The sequence below is a fragment of the Pocillopora damicornis genome, chromosome 14 (genome assembly GCF_964200805.1).
Source record: "Pocillopora damicornis chromosome 14, jaPocDami1.2, whole genome shotgun sequence".
Taxonomy (NCBI): Eukaryota; Metazoa; Cnidaria; class Anthozoa; order Scleractinia; family Pocilloporidae; genus Pocillopora; species Pocillopora damicornis.
The window spans coordinates 11,830,961-11,848,891 of record NC_142683.1 but is presented as its reverse complement, the minus strand read 5'-3'; the positions used below and the strand labels follow the sequence as shown (position 1 = coordinate 11,848,891).

The window sequence follows — 17,931 nt, the reverse complement described above, 5'->3', positions numbered from 1 at the left end:
GCAGCGCAGAGATGAACAAAGAATGACCTTACAATTTTGTTCCAGTTACGGGGCTAGGTTGATCATAAAAGATTTCCATACCCGGTTCTCAAGATTGTGGTGAGCAAAAAATGAAATCTTAATAACAGGGCTGGCCAAGGCCTGTCATCTAAATAGAACAAATTGTGAGGGGTCTTTACAGAAACCGGGTCTGGTGGCCCTAGTACGAAATTGAAAAATTAATGTTTCTCCTTGCTTTATTTGTGTTTCTTTGTCTTCGGTGTCGTTAAGTAGTTGATTGCATGCTTTTTGTAGAAGGCGGAGGAAGTGAGCCCGCCTAATACACCATAATTTAATCGACCGCAAAAACCCACATAGCAGATAGCGAAACGGCAAAAAGGTTAAGTGGAGTAAGCTTAATAAATCCCGGACAACTTTTGGTGTGTACTTGCACCGTCTTCTCCCTTTACGAACCCTGTTGCGTAATAAGTGTGTGATATCAAAAGGGTGTAGACGCTATCGTTAATCGAAATTTAAAAAAAAAAAAGGTTGTTTTTCGCTTCGCAAAAGTCACGGTTGTGCGTGATGTGCACGTGTTTTAAGGCCGGAGGGAAATGGCAAGGGATGTTATGTCATAATAGTTAGCTGCTGGACTCGCCGCTAAGAACAAACCGATTTTGCAAACATCTGCAATCGCTCACAGCCTTCGCAACAATAGACATATTCAAAAGACTTTCAAGTCGCTAGGTCACGAAATTTTGAGCCGCATTAACCGGTAGCTTGGCCCCAAGTTGTTCGAAGGGTCCATAACGCTATCCTGGATAAATTGCTATCATCGCAGATACATTTCTCTAAACCAGTCACAGAGAGAAGTAAAGTAGAACTCTTGCAATCTGTGATTACATTCGAAACTCAAGAGAAAAATTGCTCGAAATAGAGACAATGGGAAACACTGGCGGGTTTTTATCTGAACCCTTCGTGAACTCAAAGAGGGGAATCAAAGATCTGCCAAGACGCCTCCGATTTAATAAATCTTAAATATAGGTAAAGCTGAAAACTAGACATTTAGAAAACGAAAACCAAATATAACAGAAGTACAATTTATAAATTTATTTACATTTTCCACGAAAACTACATAGTTTTTTTTTAAGGAATTTCTACAAAGAGATGAAATAGAAGTATCTGTTGAAAACGATGCCTTACATCTTCACCCATCCCTCCCTAGAGAGGCCAATATGACCCTGAGTCAAACATCGCTGCCCTATGAAAGATCACGCTGAATCGCTCACCCTCGTACAACGGGAAGTTCCTATTTCCAAAAGCGTTAAAACTTAACTCACCCTGTTTCCTGTTTCCTAATCAGGATAGGTACATAAAAACGACAACAAATAACAAACGAGGAGGGGGTGAGGCGAGAAAGGGAGGGTCACGGACTCTTCTCTATTTATTTCAGTCTCGCCCCAAGTCTCCACTGTCTTCTGTTTCTCTAAAACAATGAGAATTATTGAAGAGCATGTTTGAATTATGACCACAAACTAAGTAAAAATTATTCCTTTCCAATCTCAACCTAATTCTTTCATCGCCTTTTCTTGTGTCTCTTGGAATCTGATTCTTTCTTCTTGGAATTCGATTCTTTCTTCTTCTTCCGAGACGAATACTTCTTCTTGTGCCTGGAAAACAAGGAGGACAAAATTTTATTGATACAAGTTTTAGGAGAATAGAGAAGAAAACATCTGTCGGTGGTTTTCAATTATTTTTCAAAATCAATTCGGAAATGCATTGGTTTGCTCAGTTTTGCTGAGCTCTTAGCTCAGTGATTGGTCCAAAAATTCGTGCCACCCTCTCAACCAGTCACATGTACTGCTCAAACAAATCGTGATTTGATAACAAACGTTTTCACGCGCTTCGGCTGGTTCGCTTATGTTTACTCTGAGTCCAATTAGTTTGGGTGATACCATTGGTTTATTATTTATTAAGTTACTGCTTTAAATTTTTTATTGTAAAGCACCTTAGAGCTCTAGAATAGGGCGCTAGAGAAATTTTTGTATCATTATTATTATTACTATTATTATTCCTTGTTGGAAAAATTTTCAATAGAGTGTCAAAAGTAATTCGGGATTGCTTGGGTTCTGATTTACTTCGTTATGTAATTGGTCCAGAAAAGTCGCGCCACTTTCTCAAACAGTCCAATACAAAATTATAATCAATCGCGACTGTATCACTCTCGTTTTCCCGCCCTGCACGCAGTTTGCTCGTTTTTACTTCAAGTTCTCATTGGCTTCTCGTGATATTTTCTTTGTTATGATTGGCTGTTGTGTTTGCTCTCCTTTTGGTTTTACGACGCTCAGTATTAAGAGTTGTAATTTCTTTGGTTTTAGTTTACGACAGTTGATAGAAATCTGCTGTTTATTGGTTGTTCATAAGTTCAAACCTGAAAGTAAGGAAGCAACAGCTTTGGACTTGCACAAACATGGCCAAATAACGCGCATTACATAAACTGAGTCTGACATGAAAAACATGTGCGTTCAGCCATTATGTTTTGTACTGTAAGACTGGAATAACTATCTTAGCTCTCCGTCATAATCGTTATCGGCGAAAATTTTCGATTGCTCGTTGGTAATGCGCAAACAAATGTGTTAAGTAAAGATGAGACTGATCTTGGCAGTAAGGAAAACTGCTGAAGCGGTAGTGAAAATCAAGCCTGAAAAATATAATCAAGCGTGTACGGGAGTTGAACCCATCACCTCTGTGATACCGGTGCAGTCCTCTAACAAATGTGTTAACACACCTTTTCTTCTTACGATCATCGTCCGAGGAGTCTTCAGAAGACTCCGGAGATTCTTCGGAAGAATCTTCCGAACTTGAACTATCTGTAAAGAAGAGAGAGACGTTAAGTTACGTTATGCTAAACGAAAAAAGTCGAGAAGTCGTAAGACGAGACTCACAGGAACCTTTCCCACGAACCTTCACTGTCGCTGTCGTCAGAAGAATCCGAATCGCTATCGCTCTCACCAGGCCTCTGCTGGGACATGATCATTTTAGGAGCGTTTTTCAAATGCTCTCTCAGTTCGTCTCTAAAATAAATGCACAAAAAAAATCTGACTTGAGTATTCACTCTTTGTTATGTCACCCATCTTTCTTATCCTCACAGCTGCACTCACTGAGATAGCTTGGGAGAATTCACGAAAGTTGTGCAAACCCCAAGACCGATTCTAACCTCCGCCCTTGGATTGAAAAAATTTCCCCAAATTCATCGTGTTTACAAGAAGTTCTGTGACAATTGAAAAATTCCTCTATTTGTAGATATAAAATGCTACGTACGTGATACCACCAAGACCAATTGAGGTGAAGAAATTGATTGAAAACCGAGTGTTGCGTGGATTGTCGCGGGGAAAGATTCCTTCAAAATATTGTGCCAGAAACCTAAGACGCAAGAACAAAATATTGTTAAGACAAAGTCGAAAGAAGGTCAGATAGCCCCACTGATATCGAACAATATACTTGGAGAGTACGTTGTAGTAGTTTTCACTTTGTAAACGAGCTTCAGCTGGGCGAGTGAACTTACCATAGCAAAAGTTACATCATAACACATTCAGGAACGTAGCTAGGTTTTCCTAAAGGAGGTGTGGGAGGAGGGGAGGGGGAGGGGGGAAGGTAAGTTATGAGCGGTATAAGCTATTAGTAGCTTATACCGCTGCTCTTCTTTTGTCTCAGTGAATTCGTCTTCATAACGCAAGAAAGACTGGCAAATGGAGCATCTAAAAAGATTTATGCCATGAAAATTCTTCGGATACGCGCGTATTCTCAAACATGAAGCAAACAATTTGTATGTTATCAAACTAGAAAATACATCCAGCATTTTTCGTTTGAGTGTCGTGGACCCAAAACCAAAGCAATAACGACGGCCAATCTGAGGGAACTCAAAGTAAAAACAAGGACACAACATGAAGCGCGCGAAATCAAGTCGTGAGTAATTATAGTTCGGCGACTGATTGGTTGAGGGAGCGGCGCGAGTTTTCTGATCCAATCACAGAGCGAAGTAAAGCAAAACCAGGGAAATCCCGGATGACTATCGACACTCACCTGAAAATTGCTGTAAATTTCAATAAAAACTTGTTAGTACTTACGGATCTTTCAGGCGCTCGTTGAGTTTTGGAAGGCCCAAGTATTCGGCTAACTCTTGGAACAGAATCTTGATAAAAACACGGCTGCAAACATGGAATAAAGAAAATGAAGTGAGTGGAGAATTATTCTGCATGGAAATTGACACACTTCAATAAAAGTTATTCTCGTAATAGACTTCGAGCAGGTCCTCACTAGGGACCTTTAGCAAACCACGACGGCGACGGTAACGAGGACGTGGCATAACAAAAGATCTAATAAGCAGATCAATAGCTCATCACGTGCGTTTTAACACTGTGTACATTTCTTAGCCGTCTTCTGCAAAATAACAACGTGAAATCATCAAGATTTGCGTGGTCCGAGAAAGAAAACCCGACTGCAGATTATTTCAAGTTTTCATTTGGAACTCAACGCCGCTCTCATACGTTATGCTGAGGTTAACTTGCGGCGCCATTAGAGATAGTAAACACATCCAGTCATTCGCGAAATTCCAACTAAAAATATGTATGTATTCATTTTGAAATCGACGTCTTCCTTGGCGTTGCCGTCCTAACTGCTAAAGGTTCCTATTATAAGCGCTTCGGCGCGCGCGTTTTTTCGCCCGCCTGAAAGTATGAAGCCCGGAACAAAGCGAGCCAGCGAGAGGTCTGTAAGGGGTCTGGCACTACTGGTACCAGATCCCTGACAAACCTCTCCCTGACTCATCTCAAACCTTCTGTGGGCGGAGAAACGCGCGTCTTTCAGCGCTAATAATAATGCGCAGGCGAATCTCATAACCAAACTGTAACGTACCTTGAGGAGGTGGTTTCGTCTTCATTCAGTTTTATACAGTCTAGCACCTACACAGAGGTAAGAAAAGGGATCATTAAATCGAATTTCACCTGGTGTGGATGTTATTTAGTTTGAAAATATTCACTACGCCGGCCAAAATTAATCCCTTCGCGTTTGCGTGACGCTTGAACATTGCGTTGGTCCTCACGAGGGATTTTCAATGCCAAGCCCCTTACAGACTCGAATCTTGTTGTAAGTGATACAGCTGTTAGTGCGGACACATCATCACCACTTTAAAACCGCACCTTTCTGAAATCATTTCATTCTAGCAGTCTTACCGTCCAAGGGATGGCATCAGTGAAAAGAAGATGAGCGAAGAACTTGGCCACGTTCCTGAGTTTGTTCGTCTCAAGGCGATGGATTGTTTCGTACTGAGAAATAAACACATGGAAAAGTTCATCGTTTATTGTCTGTCAATCTTCACCATCCTTCATCATCCTCGGTCCTCTGTGGTTTTTTCTTCTCTCTCTACACTTTCCTTCCCCATTTAGTTATTTTTTCCTTCTCGCTTTACAATTTCCCTCCCCCTGTCGTTAATTTTAGACTTGAAAGAAAACTTCTCGTTACACCGACGTACAGCTGTTTTAAGCTTTTGTTTCCAAAGATCTAAAAAGCAAAAATATCCCCAACCAGGGAAAGGAAAATTTTGAAATCTATAAGTTCGGAAATGTAATTATCAGCATTCTAAGCATCTGCTCGCAGGCTAAAAAGTCAGCAAACCCCTGTAACAAACAACCGACCATGTGTTTCTTTGTTGGATAGTACCCGTGAAAATGATTCTTTAACCAAACAATATCCCCAACTTGATAACTTGTCTCAAGGTCATCATCTATTTGACGGTGTAACAAAGTTTATGTACAAGAATTTACATCCTCTCCTTGGAGGAAAATGATTGAGAATTGAAAGATTTAATATAAAAACTCACTTGTTCCTGAAAAGCCTTGAGATACTCCTCCATGTACTCTTTATTAAGCTGGCAGAACCGCTAAAAAGAAATGTTAAAGGTTAAATGGATAATGAATGTGAAGTCTTGCACAGGGGCTGTGTTCCCCTCGTTCTCACCCATACTACTTTACACCCCAGGTTGGATTGAGGCATTGTGACAGCAGAAGACCTTACCCAAGCAAACAACACAATGATCCCTCGCCAGAACAAGAACCCAGGCCTTCCCATCCGGAGTTCAGAGCGTGCTAATCAAAGCACTTCTGCAGTTAAGTCTCTGATCGAAAAATAATCCAGCAAAGATTCAAAACGAAGAGAAGAAAAGCCGAATAATTTGTACAGTTTACAAGTCACTAACCTGGGCCAGGAGACCAAAGAACTTCTCATAAGATCTTTGTTGAGAACAGCAATCGATGACCATTGTACAGAACTCAGACTGTGAAAGAAGTAATACAAATATTTATGAAAAATAACCTCAATAACATTCTAAAGTATGAAGTAAGGAAACTTTGTTTACAAGGGATGAGTTGATTCCAACGAAAAAGAAAAGGAAGATAATAGTACTGATAATTATGATATGATAAAAATAATAATTCTAACGAACAACGAAACATAGCAGCAGGTGGAGCATGGGGCATAAAATCAACAGAACACACTAATAGCAATTTTTTGGATTGAAAAAGTTAGGAACCAGCTCACAAGCTTCCAGCATTTCTCCAAGCTTCTAATAACTTACCATTTGTTCTGGTTTAATTTGCATCTTCAGCAGTTTGTGGGCACATTCCTCATAATCCAAACTACAATCACCCAAATAAAATACATCGATTAGGCATGAAAAAAGATAAAGAATTGCTATACTATTGTCACGAATCAAATGACACCTGTGTGGTCTCCATTTTGTAACAACACTAAGAATTCACTATTTTGTAGATGCAAAAAATCACTTTTTCTAAGGAAAAAGTGATTACCTTGAAATGGGAAAAAGATATCCAACATACACATCCCTATTGTTTTGCATGTAAGAATTAAATAATTTCCCCCAAAACTGTGGATCAAGATCCTTGAAAAGTTATTTGAGTGTCTCAACTCTTGATTCTTAATCCTTGATTCTCGTGCTCCTTGCTTTTTCAATCCCAATGCCTTGATCCTCTGTAATCAAAAATGATGTTTGCCACCATGAAAGTTTTACTTTAAACTACAGTCAAAAGAGTGTACCTGGACTGAATGGTGAGGTATATTGTTCTTCTCAAAGCTACAAGATTTGTTTCAGTGTGATCAATAATCTCCATTTTTTTGTCATCTATAAAGAAGAAAAGCACAATTGTTTTCAGAGGAAGAATCAAAGCTTGCCATCTCTGACATCTATTTTTCTTAGCTACAACAGAAACATATGCATGAAACAGTCAGTTTGGTCTTGGTTTGAAGCCACAAACAGTATACATCCCATAGTGCTCTGAGGACAAACTGTAACTTCTCTCTTCAAAGTTAACAAAATGGGGTTGGACTATACCTTGGCCCTCGCCTTCATCATCATCGTCGTCGTCGTCATCATCATCATCATCTCCATCAGAAGAATCACCCGAGTCTCCTTCTCCAAGAATATCTAAATTATAATTAAAATGATATAAAGTTAGCAACAACATGAAATATATCAGAATGTTGTGAAAATTATAATTCATCTAACATACAACTGTTCGAAATTTACCCACCTCTTCTGATTTCTTTGTATTTCTCTTCATTTTCCAAGAAATTTGGATCAAGCTTGAAGACATCTGATTAGAAGATGCATAGAAGTAAATAGATTTTCCACAATTGTCAAAAATACAATGTTCTGAAAAACACTAGTTCATTAAATGTCATTTGACAGAAGACCTACTTAAAATGTCTTCTGGATTTGATGCTTCCTCCAGCCGCAATAAATGAGTGATTTGATCTTCCTCTTCAACAAGGTCAAGTTCATCAGGTACTGCAACATGATCCTAAAAAAACCCATACATTTAACATTGTTTTAATCAATTAATAATATGAATATTTAATAAATACTTACAATTGCTTAAAAATTCTCTCTATGATTATCTCTCTGGAGCTCACATTTTCTTCTGGATTTAAATTTTTCAAAACTGTGAAAACCTAAATCTACAGAAAAAATTTGAGCCACAGGACATCTTTCAAAGTGTACCATAATGTAAATACCTACCTTAAATCCATCCTTTCTTACAGCAAACATCACTTCAATCATGTACTGAACTCGCTTGTCAATCTCTGCATTGTGAAGAATGTTCCGCAGCCTCTCAAACACAGCTGTGAGTCAAATGAAAGGATAATTAGCCCAAAAATTATTACCATATGAAAGTTCTATAAACTAAACAATATCGGCATGATTTGGAAGATCTTTTGTGCTAATCAGAAGCTGTTAGGGCAGCAGTCACAGTATCAATAAGCTTAAAAGGTAAATATACCAATAAATTTGTCACTGAAATTTGTGTCAACTGTTTAACCCTTTAACTCTCAAGATCTAATTGTTACTTCTCCCTTCTAGCTGCTAAACAGTGTTTTGTATGTTTGTTACAAGAATTGGTGTTAGGTCAAGATGACAACTTCTACCTGATAAGTTTGAGTGTTCTCATTACCTGTTTGCCAGACAATGTATGGATATCATCAGGAGAAGTTAATAATAATCACCTCTGGGAGTTAAAGGGTTAAGAGATTATGCTTCTAAGAAACAGTGGTGTTGCATTGGTGGGGGTAGTACAAGATTTTATTAACCCTTTACACCCTAACATCAGCATGCAGATCCTCCTCACTGTCTTCTAGATATTTCCTAATGTTCTGAAAAGGAGAATTTGTTTCACAATCAAGAGCTTCTTCAGTTGGTGATCATTTTCTTTATTCTAATGACCTTAACCTGTGATTTTGGGGAGATATTGTAAGGAGAAATTAGATGCTTGTCACTCTTAGGGGTCAAAGGGTTAACTGATGACAATGATGATGATGTAAATCAGCCAACCGTTAAGAGTTTCAAAAGCTGGTATTTGGATCACAAGCCCTTCATCAGACAAACCTACCATGAACACCCCTGGAAGATACTTCAGTTAATTTCATTCCAACTTCTTTTAGGAACCCAATCTAGAGAACAAAAATTAAAAATCACAGTTTCACTTAATATTCAATTTCACAAGGTGTGGAAGAAACTAATTGAGGACAATTACTCACTGCAACTTCAACACTATCATCTGTGGGTTTGTGTAACAATAATGTCAGGATCTCCAAAGCTAAAATCTCATGGGCCTGGAAAAGAAAGGGTCACGCTTGTCAGATACTGTAACTTGATGAGCAAAATGATAAAACACTTCTAAGAAGACTCTTTATAGATAAATATCACATATGGAATTTAATCAACATGATTATTGTTCAGTGAGAAAAACTTTTATTATCTAACTGCACTAAGACGAAGACAAATAACATGTGAATCACTTTTCCTGCCTTATAAGAAATTCACAAAGTAGTTGCTAATAAATAACTTTTAGGATATTTTGGGGTTTGGTACTGCTGAGTATTTTCACTTGTTGTTTGTATTTCGACTCATGAAAATACAACAATTTGTAAAAATACTCAGTGATAATACACACCAAAATGTCTAATAAGATATATATAAACTAACCACTTGTTGGTTGACCAAATGAGCTATGAACCTTGTGGATGATAAGCACACAGCCTGAGGAGTAAAAAAGAAGAGACTTTATCGGGCCCTTGTGAGAGTTTGGTGATGTTAAACTTGGGATAATACTCAAGGCATCATTTTGTAACTTCTATGCAGGTGAGGATCACACTCAAGCTTCAGCAAGGCTACTGGAATCACATTGCTCCAAGCTGTGACTGGAACGGTGACAGTTAGGTGACGTTAAACTTGAGTTAATACTAGTGGCATAATTTTTCAACTTCTACCCATGTAAGGAACACACTCAAGCTTCACCAAGGCTACCGGAATCACATTGCTCCAAGCTGTGACTGTTCCAGTCAACATAACAGGTACAAATTCATATTTAAATACAACATATTTGTCATGAACACCTGAAAATTATCAACTGAAGATTGTCTACCTTGTCATTTCTTCTGTAAGCTCTCCTAAACTGCAGCACCAACCGACGCAAAAGAAGTTCACCATTTTTGGGAAACTGAAAACAAGTAAAAGGATATTTTTTAATTCATTATAACATTAACATGCAATACATAAGATACATTTTTGTTGGACTAAGAAGCTACCTTATTCAACAAAAATTACTACTAATATTACTTACAATTGCATTACAAAAACTTTCAAAACTCTTCAAAAAAGATTCTCTGCTGATTTGACTTGCTATATTTTTTTCCTAACAATGGTTTTTGGCCCAAAGGTTTCAATAAACTTGAGAAACAAACCAAACAAATAACAGACATTCTCTGCTATTATTGCAACATTGGTTTTTGCTCAGTTTCCCAACAGTTTATATACATTCAGCATGGAAAAAACAGATGAGTTTCTAAGGAACTCCTTTGTCACACTTACATGTAAACCATTGTAATTCATGAATGTATTGTACCTTTGTGTTCAAAATGGCTACAAGAGCAGCATAAACATGGGTGAATGTGGGCGACGCTGCCTGTGCTCTGATAATTGATTGACAAAGGACACCCCTACAACAGGATGTAAAATGGTTAGGAACTCATAACATGTGAAGATCATCAGCCCCACAGCTCCATAACTGTGTTTGACAGAGCACTGCATATTTTACTCATCTCTAAAAGTCCCACAAGACAGATAGATAGCATTTACGTAATAATCTTGACTCAAATGAATTCTGATTGGTTGTTACTTAGGATCTATTGGAAGACAGATGCATTAGATGATGTCACCATACACAATTTTTGCTTCTTTACCAAACCCTTTCACCCCTGAGAGTGACTAAGATCAAGTTTCTCCTTAGAAAATTGTCCCTCAATGAAGCAGTAAGGTCATGAGAATAAAAGAAATTATCACCAACTAAAGAAACTCTTGATTTTTAAACACATTCTCCTTGTCAGCACCTTTGGAAATGTATAGAAAACATTATGGAGAATATGCATATTGATGTCAGGTTGAAAAGGGTTAAGTATATAAATCAGATGGAGTCCATGTTATCTTGGGTCTGTACAGTCATAGATCACTGAAGACATCAAAATATGGTGAGAACATCACTGACACACTCTGCTATGCCTCGATGTGCCAGTTTTTTGTTCTTACCACATTTCGACATCTCCTGTGATCTATTATAGTACAGATGTATAGCAAAATGGAATCTACCAGTATTTGTGAAGAAGCACACACTATTGTCATACCTTCCTCTCACAATGTTTTCTTGAAAAAGCTCTCGTACAATGTTGCCAATGTTTGATGTGTTAACCTAGGTAGGAAAACGTGAAATATATGTTTTCACATGCCCAGATGTATACCAAAAAGACTAATATATACCACAGACAGACCACATTTAAAATTTGCTTTTGTTCTAATTGTAGTCTTTTATAATTATGCTTCTGTTTATCACTGAAGTCAACCTTTTAACCCCTAAGAGTGATTAGCATCTAATTTCTCCCTACCATATCACACCTGAATCACACATTAAGGTCAGAAGAATATCTAAAATGATCACCAGCCAAAGAAGCTCTTGATTATTGAACAAATTCTCCCTGTCAACACTTTGGGAAATACATAGAGAACAGTATGGAGAATATGTAAACTGATATTATCGTGTACAGGGTTAAGTCCTGTTGGCTGGGATTGCTAGTTGGTTGGGTGACTGGACATACATGTAATATCCTGAGTTGTTGACTTTTTTTTTTACTTGTCTTCATTTTGCAATTTCATTCCTGTACTTTGGAGAGTGAATTTACTATTTCCGCCTGTAACCAGTCAGAATTACCATAGGTAACTACCAATACATCCCTTGTTAACACATCCAGGTGTCCTGTTGTTAAAGAAACTGCTCTATTGTTAAGAGACTTGACAAAATGATCAGCTCTGTACCTTGTTAACGAGACCATTGATACTTTTCTTCAGAGCTTCCCAGCTGATACGCTGATAGGCTTCACTGTAAATAACACATGACATATCGTTAAATTCAATTTATGGCTACTTTCTGTGAAAATAAAACAACATTTAACTCAATTTTCATTTCGTATGTAAAGCTGATTGATGATATGGTAGTTTGTCAGAATATTGTCAAGCTATTTTTTTACACTTCAACTTGAAAAAGAATACAAATTATATTTATTAAGCCTGTGAAGATTAACCATAAGAACAAAAGAGGTAATAATAAATCACAAAAAGATCTGGGATGGCTTATGATGAAGAGATTCACTTTTTATCTCTTACACATAAAAAGGCTTGTTTGGAATTATCATGTTTGATTTTGTGAGCATTTCACAAAAATTATTATCAAAAAGCCTGCATAAACCCATGTTGCTAAACTGGGTAAAAACACTCCTATATATGCTATAATATTAAAACTTCAAATTGAAACTTGCTGTGATTTGCTCACGTATCTGTAGTCACTAAAAGGAAAACCTAGGAAATACAAGATAAGTATTCCAAGAAATTTTTACCTGGAAATAAAGAAAATCTAGTTTTTAGCCTCAAAAATTGGGGGTCAACTTATACACAGGTAAATACGGTGTCAAGGAAGATTGCACTTGGCAAAGTCCAAAACAATAAGGCCTCTTAATTCTTGAATATGAACAAAAAGACTACGTAAATCCTTCAAGATATGAAGATATGAAGATATGAACTCAATAACTCAATAAATTGACCTCGCTCCCAATGTGTGGCTTCATAGCTCAGTTGGTAGAGCATCGCACCGGTATCGCGGAGGTCACGGGTTCGAATCCCGTTGAAGCCCTGATTTTTTTTCAGGCTTCTTCTTTCCAATTGCTTAAATTGGAAAATTTACTGCGATGATCACATTTCCACTTACATCTACAACCGCAGTACAAATATGAATTATTTCATATAAACTCCACATCATTTCACTGCACGGGAAGATATGAACTCAATAAATTGACCTCGCTCCCAATGTGTGGCTTCATAGCTCAGTTGGTAGAGCATCGCACCGGTATCGCGGAGGTCACGGGTTCGAATCCCGTTGAAGCCCTGATTTTTTTTTTTTCAGGCTTCTTCTTTCCAATTGCTTAAATTGGAAAATTTACTGCGATGATCACATTTCCACTTACCGGTACATCTATAACCGCAGTACAAATATGAATTATTTCATATAAACTCCACGTAAATCCTTCAACTTGCTGACAATAAAAGCATTGAAGAATCAACCATAAAAGGCTTCAATTATGAAGAAAAAGAGAGTGAATTCTGACTTCATTTCTATGTATGAACGAACCTGCTCTTATCTTCAATGCCTTCCTGCATCATTTTGAGTCTTGCTGGTGGAATGTAAGCTCCCCCTTCAAAGAAAATTTAAAGAAATCATCATAGTGTTCATGCCATCAAGCTTATTACGGAAACAATTATAATAAGCAACTATTGAATGAGGTTGAGCATGATATAATAATAATAATAATAATAGTAATAATAATAATAATAATAATAACAATAATAATAATAATGGTGCACTTGGTACAGTAAGGAAGGGGATGGTGGAAAACATAAAGAAAGTATCACAAGCAGCTATTGTAACAGAGATTCAAAAGATCTGCATGCTGGGATCTGCACAAATCCTCAGAAAGGTGCTTAGTGTTTGAACAGAATGATTGACTAGGTGCGTGGTTTGTGCCAGCTGGTGCACAAAAAGAACACCAGCAAAGACTGTGATAGAAGAAATAATAACAATAATAATAATAATAATGAAGGATTTCTATAGCGCCATATCCATTGGCTCCTGTTCCTTTATAACACTTCGCAGTGGACTTTGACCAGACTGCATTGAACAGTTTACAATTTTTTAAGGAAATTTTGCAGATGCCCCTAATTTCAGAATCACAGCCAGACCACAACAACAGGAACTACACGTACATGTATGTTCCCTACTCTTATGAAAAAAACCAAGGCCTGAGTTCTCTACTGAAGCCATAGGCTGAGGCAGACGACAAAGACATGTGATTTGAGGTTTCAAAAGGTTGAGAACACTACATAGACAAGGGGCTTCGAAACTAGGCAGAATTAAACTCAACAAGATAAATGCAATATCCATGTAGATATTAGGTTTTACCATGTCAGCCTCACACATCATTGCATAATTATCTTGACCAATCAGATTTTCATTGTATATTGCATTAATATATGCTCTACAGGTGAATAATGCTTTTCAGGTACTATGATTAACTGGTTCACAAGTGATTAGCTAGCAATATTCACCTCTGAGCAGTGGAAGAGACAAAATCACATGCCAACAATTTAACTTCTGACCATTTTTGGTATAATGACAGAATTAATTGAAACTAATTTCTACTGTTAGTCACCTCCACTTTGGTAAATAATTATTCATTACATTGAAAATCCAGCACCAAAAACTGTCACTTGTGTCAAAGCCCAAAGTGGTGTTGACAGTGTGCATGTACATGGAAGAAGTGACATGGGCATGATGTTCATTCCAGAATGAGTTTCATGAACCCTTTGACTTGTAGGAATAACTACCATCTATTTTCTCCTTACAATATCACCTCTGAATCAAACGATAAGATCAAAAGAATAAAAGTGGAATCATCACCAACAAAAGAGGCCTCTGATTGCCAAACAAGTTCTCCTTCTTAGCACTTTAGGAAATGTATAGAGAGTAGTAGGGAGAATATCTATACTGATCTTGAGAAAAAAATGTTAAGAAGTATAGTCATGAGAGAATGAATGACAAGTCTCATTTTCAAATATACTGCACATTAAAGTACAATTTACCTGTTCTTGTCAGGAGTGGATTATCTGTATTTGCCTTCTTTCGTACAACCTTTTCTGGCTCTTCAGTCTTGTTTGTTGATCCTTCTTGCTCTGGCTGTTCTCTTCTCTCATCATATTTACCTTTTTTCTCGACTGGATTGCGATTGTCATACCTCTCATCATCTGAAGGTGTATCTTGCCTTCTTCTGTCAGATCTACGTTCTTGCCTTTTTCGCCGATCTGCACGCCAGCCACCATTATCACCATCATCATCATCACTGCGACGTCTTCGATTGTCATGTCTTTCTCGCTCCTTATATCGTTCTGAGTCATATTTCTTTCTTTCTTTCCTCCGCTGAGATCTTGTGTCATTGTCACTATCACTTTGTTGCAGTCTTCCGTGGTATTCCTTTTCATCCTCATCATCATCATCACTCCTACGTATGTTCTCTTTATCCTCATTAGCTTTCCTTCTACAAAACAAGAAAATACATGAAGTCAGGCCTTCTGATGGTAGAGAAAGACAATGTCCTCTCTTTAATCCTGTGACCCTCACTGCTTCAGCTTATTCAGATTTCCAAGGTATAATCGGATTAGGAATATCATTAATCCCTCTCCACCAGTTCCCACTGCATTGCAGGATACCCTCCCCCCCCCCTCCTCCCATATCTCCTCTTTTTCTGCATTTTGTCATTTACCCAGACAGTTTGGTGGGCTGGTGCAAATGGGATGGGGTCATACCTTTTTCTGTGCCTGAAAATGAGAGACTGCATAAAATTCTGCAGCCATTTCTGAAGTCATGCTTTTTGTGCACTCAATTCTCCTTTCTACACAAGAAAACAGCACTGAAGGGACTGACAAACCACTCTTAAGGGGGGGGGGGGGGCACATTATTTTATGCAATGGCAAGAACAGGGCCAATAGAAATTAGGAAGACAAAAATGATAATTTATCAGCACTGCAGCATAGACCTGTGGTTTATTTCCTCCATCACATATTATTTTGTTAATAGAAAGAAGAGAAAACACAACCAACATCGTTTGAACTCTTTTAGATTCAAACCTTCCCAGAATGAATTCAAACTACATTATAAATGAGTGCATACTACACCTTGAACGTTACAGGCAAACGTGCTTTGATAAGTTAAAACAATTTTTCCAGTTCACCCACAGCATCCATCATATCGATCTAGATCTTACAGTAATAAGTAATTGATTTGTTTCTGTACTCAGATCGTTTAAATTATCGCTGAGTTACTAAATACATAAAATGATCGGTCATCATAAACTTCACGTACCTTCCTTCAACCGGTGATCTCGATCGAGACCGCGATCTCGTTATCCTCGTGCTTGGAGAATTGGAATGCTTTACAGTCTTCCCACCGAAACAAAAAGAGAATAATTTTCATCAGACACGATTTATTCAAAAAATACCTACAACCTTTACAAGCGATCGAACATAATCCTCAACTAATCTTCCAACTTCATTTACTCACCTGAACTACGCTGCGTATTCTTGACCTTTCAACCTCTGCCATTATGACCAAAAGTTGCACAAAGGTTCCAAAAAGGACGTTATAATAGATTCATATGAAAAAAGAGAGATCTTTGTGTTGTGTGTTACCACATATTCGTGGCTAACAATCACGACGTTGACTTCGCTAGAGAACGCTTTTTGCTATGCGACCGAGCCTCACGTTTGGACCGAGTAAAGACTGAAAAAGACTAAAGAAGTAGCAAAAGCAACTGGCTGAAGCTTCACGCGACCGTGTAGTCGCGCGCGTTACATTACGTGGAATTTTCATGATGTGGTCAAGCAAAGCTGCTTCGAACGAGGTCATGCAAACCAGAAATAACAGATAAAAAAATTTTAACTTTTGAAAAGAGTATCCCATAGCCTATGACTTCCAAAAAATTATTCGTTCAAACCTTCCGTGCGTTAATCAGGAGAAGTTCCTGCAAAACTCCATTTTCTTATTTAAATGCCCTCGACCGCCAATGCCCTGATTAGTTCTCACTTGGCCCTGGGGCGGTGAGGAGAATCGCTTGTGAGGTCTCGAAAGGAATTTACCACTCTACAGGGTGTTGTTTTCGGAGTTTTAAGTCTAAAAGTGGAAATAGAATTTCTGAGTGTGAATGAAGTCTATAAAGGATGGCAGTTCTGAACTACATTCTTCACATGACAACAACAATGATCAACAATTTCATTTTGCATAAAAGGAAAAAGAAACAAGAGGAAGCAAATAAACATCCTTAAAAATTGCTTACCTGGACCTAGCATTTCACAGACAAAATATCTCATTAAAATCTCTCAACTTTTGATTACTTTTTTTTAGATTTTATAAATTTGAAGCCGGCCTGGCTGGTGGGGAATTTGAACGAGGAGTGAAAAGTCTTTCTATCAGAATACAAGTGCTACATCTATATAATTATATGAAGGTGTCTAAGGTAAATAACTTATTATATGTATAAAATTAACGATGCTCTTTTTTTAGGAGATTAAAAAAAAAATCGCGTCGATTTATCGTCTCAATTTACGTCGATGTTTATTTAAATCACACTATGTTATATCATTGCTTTACAGCACCTTTATTTCAATAACAAAACCTTGTCTGCTAAGAGCTCCACTATTAAAGCCTCGAAGTCACCAGCTGACATTTCTTCTTTAAGAATTAATTTCTAAATGTCTTTCGACTGTCCTATTGCCTACTGCGTTTCCCTTAATGACTGACTCCTTCACTCCTTTCCGGTAAAATTTCCGCACAGCCCCATACTACATTATGCATTCAGTTCTTGGATAGAGAAAACAACGACAAAACAATACATTACCCTTAGGAAAACAGATTTGTTTTACAATGGTATGGGGCTGTGCAGAAATTTACACCCGTGACTTTCTACACATTGACAAAGCTTTAACGACCTTGTAGACCTTTTCTTCTAGGCCAGTTCACGAAAGTGAACTACATTGTCATAGGAAATTAACGGTGCACTTTGACAAAGCGAAGAAAATTTATGTGACACAAAATTAATGCGCATTTTCTAAAAGTTAGGTGTACGTAAATCAAATTAACGCGAAATTTTCGAAAACAACGGGCCGTGGAAATTTTAGGAGGAAAGGAAGGTAAATTTCCGCACAGCCCCATACCATTGTAAAACAAATCTGTT

General features: G+C 37.7%; 1 protein-coding gene across 1 annotated transcript; it reads right to left on the bottom strand.

Annotated features, from left to right (window-relative positions):
* Window positions 1-1,065: 1,065 nt before the first annotated feature.
* On the bottom strand, window positions 1,066-16,476 carry LOC113682748 (pre-mRNA-splicing factor CWC22 homolog). Its single transcript, XM_089193528.1, has 26 exons — window positions 16,263-16,476; window positions 16,065-16,141; window positions 14,789-15,240; window positions 13,281-13,344; window positions 11,915-11,978; window positions 11,230-11,294; window positions 10,455-10,548; window positions 9,975-10,049; window positions 9,536-9,589; window positions 9,088-9,162; window positions 8,940-9,000; window positions 8,072-8,175; window positions 7,751-7,853; window positions 7,584-7,646; window positions 7,385-7,477; window positions 7,090-7,174; window positions 6,611-6,671; window positions 6,233-6,310; window positions 5,858-5,917; window positions 5,211-5,303; window positions 4,894-4,940; window positions 4,107-4,187; window positions 3,301-3,402; window positions 2,944-3,053; window positions 2,768-2,849; window positions 1,066-1,649 (listed from the first exon to the last, which is right to left on the bottom strand). Exons 1-26 carry the CDS (start codon window positions 16,302-16,304, stop codon window positions 1,556-1,558), a joined length of 2,379 nt encoding a protein of 792 aa, XP_089049654.1. The 5' UTR covers window positions 16,305-16,476; the 3' UTR covers window positions 1,066-1,555.
* Between the last annotated feature and the right edge of the window lie 1,455 nt (window positions 16,477-17,931).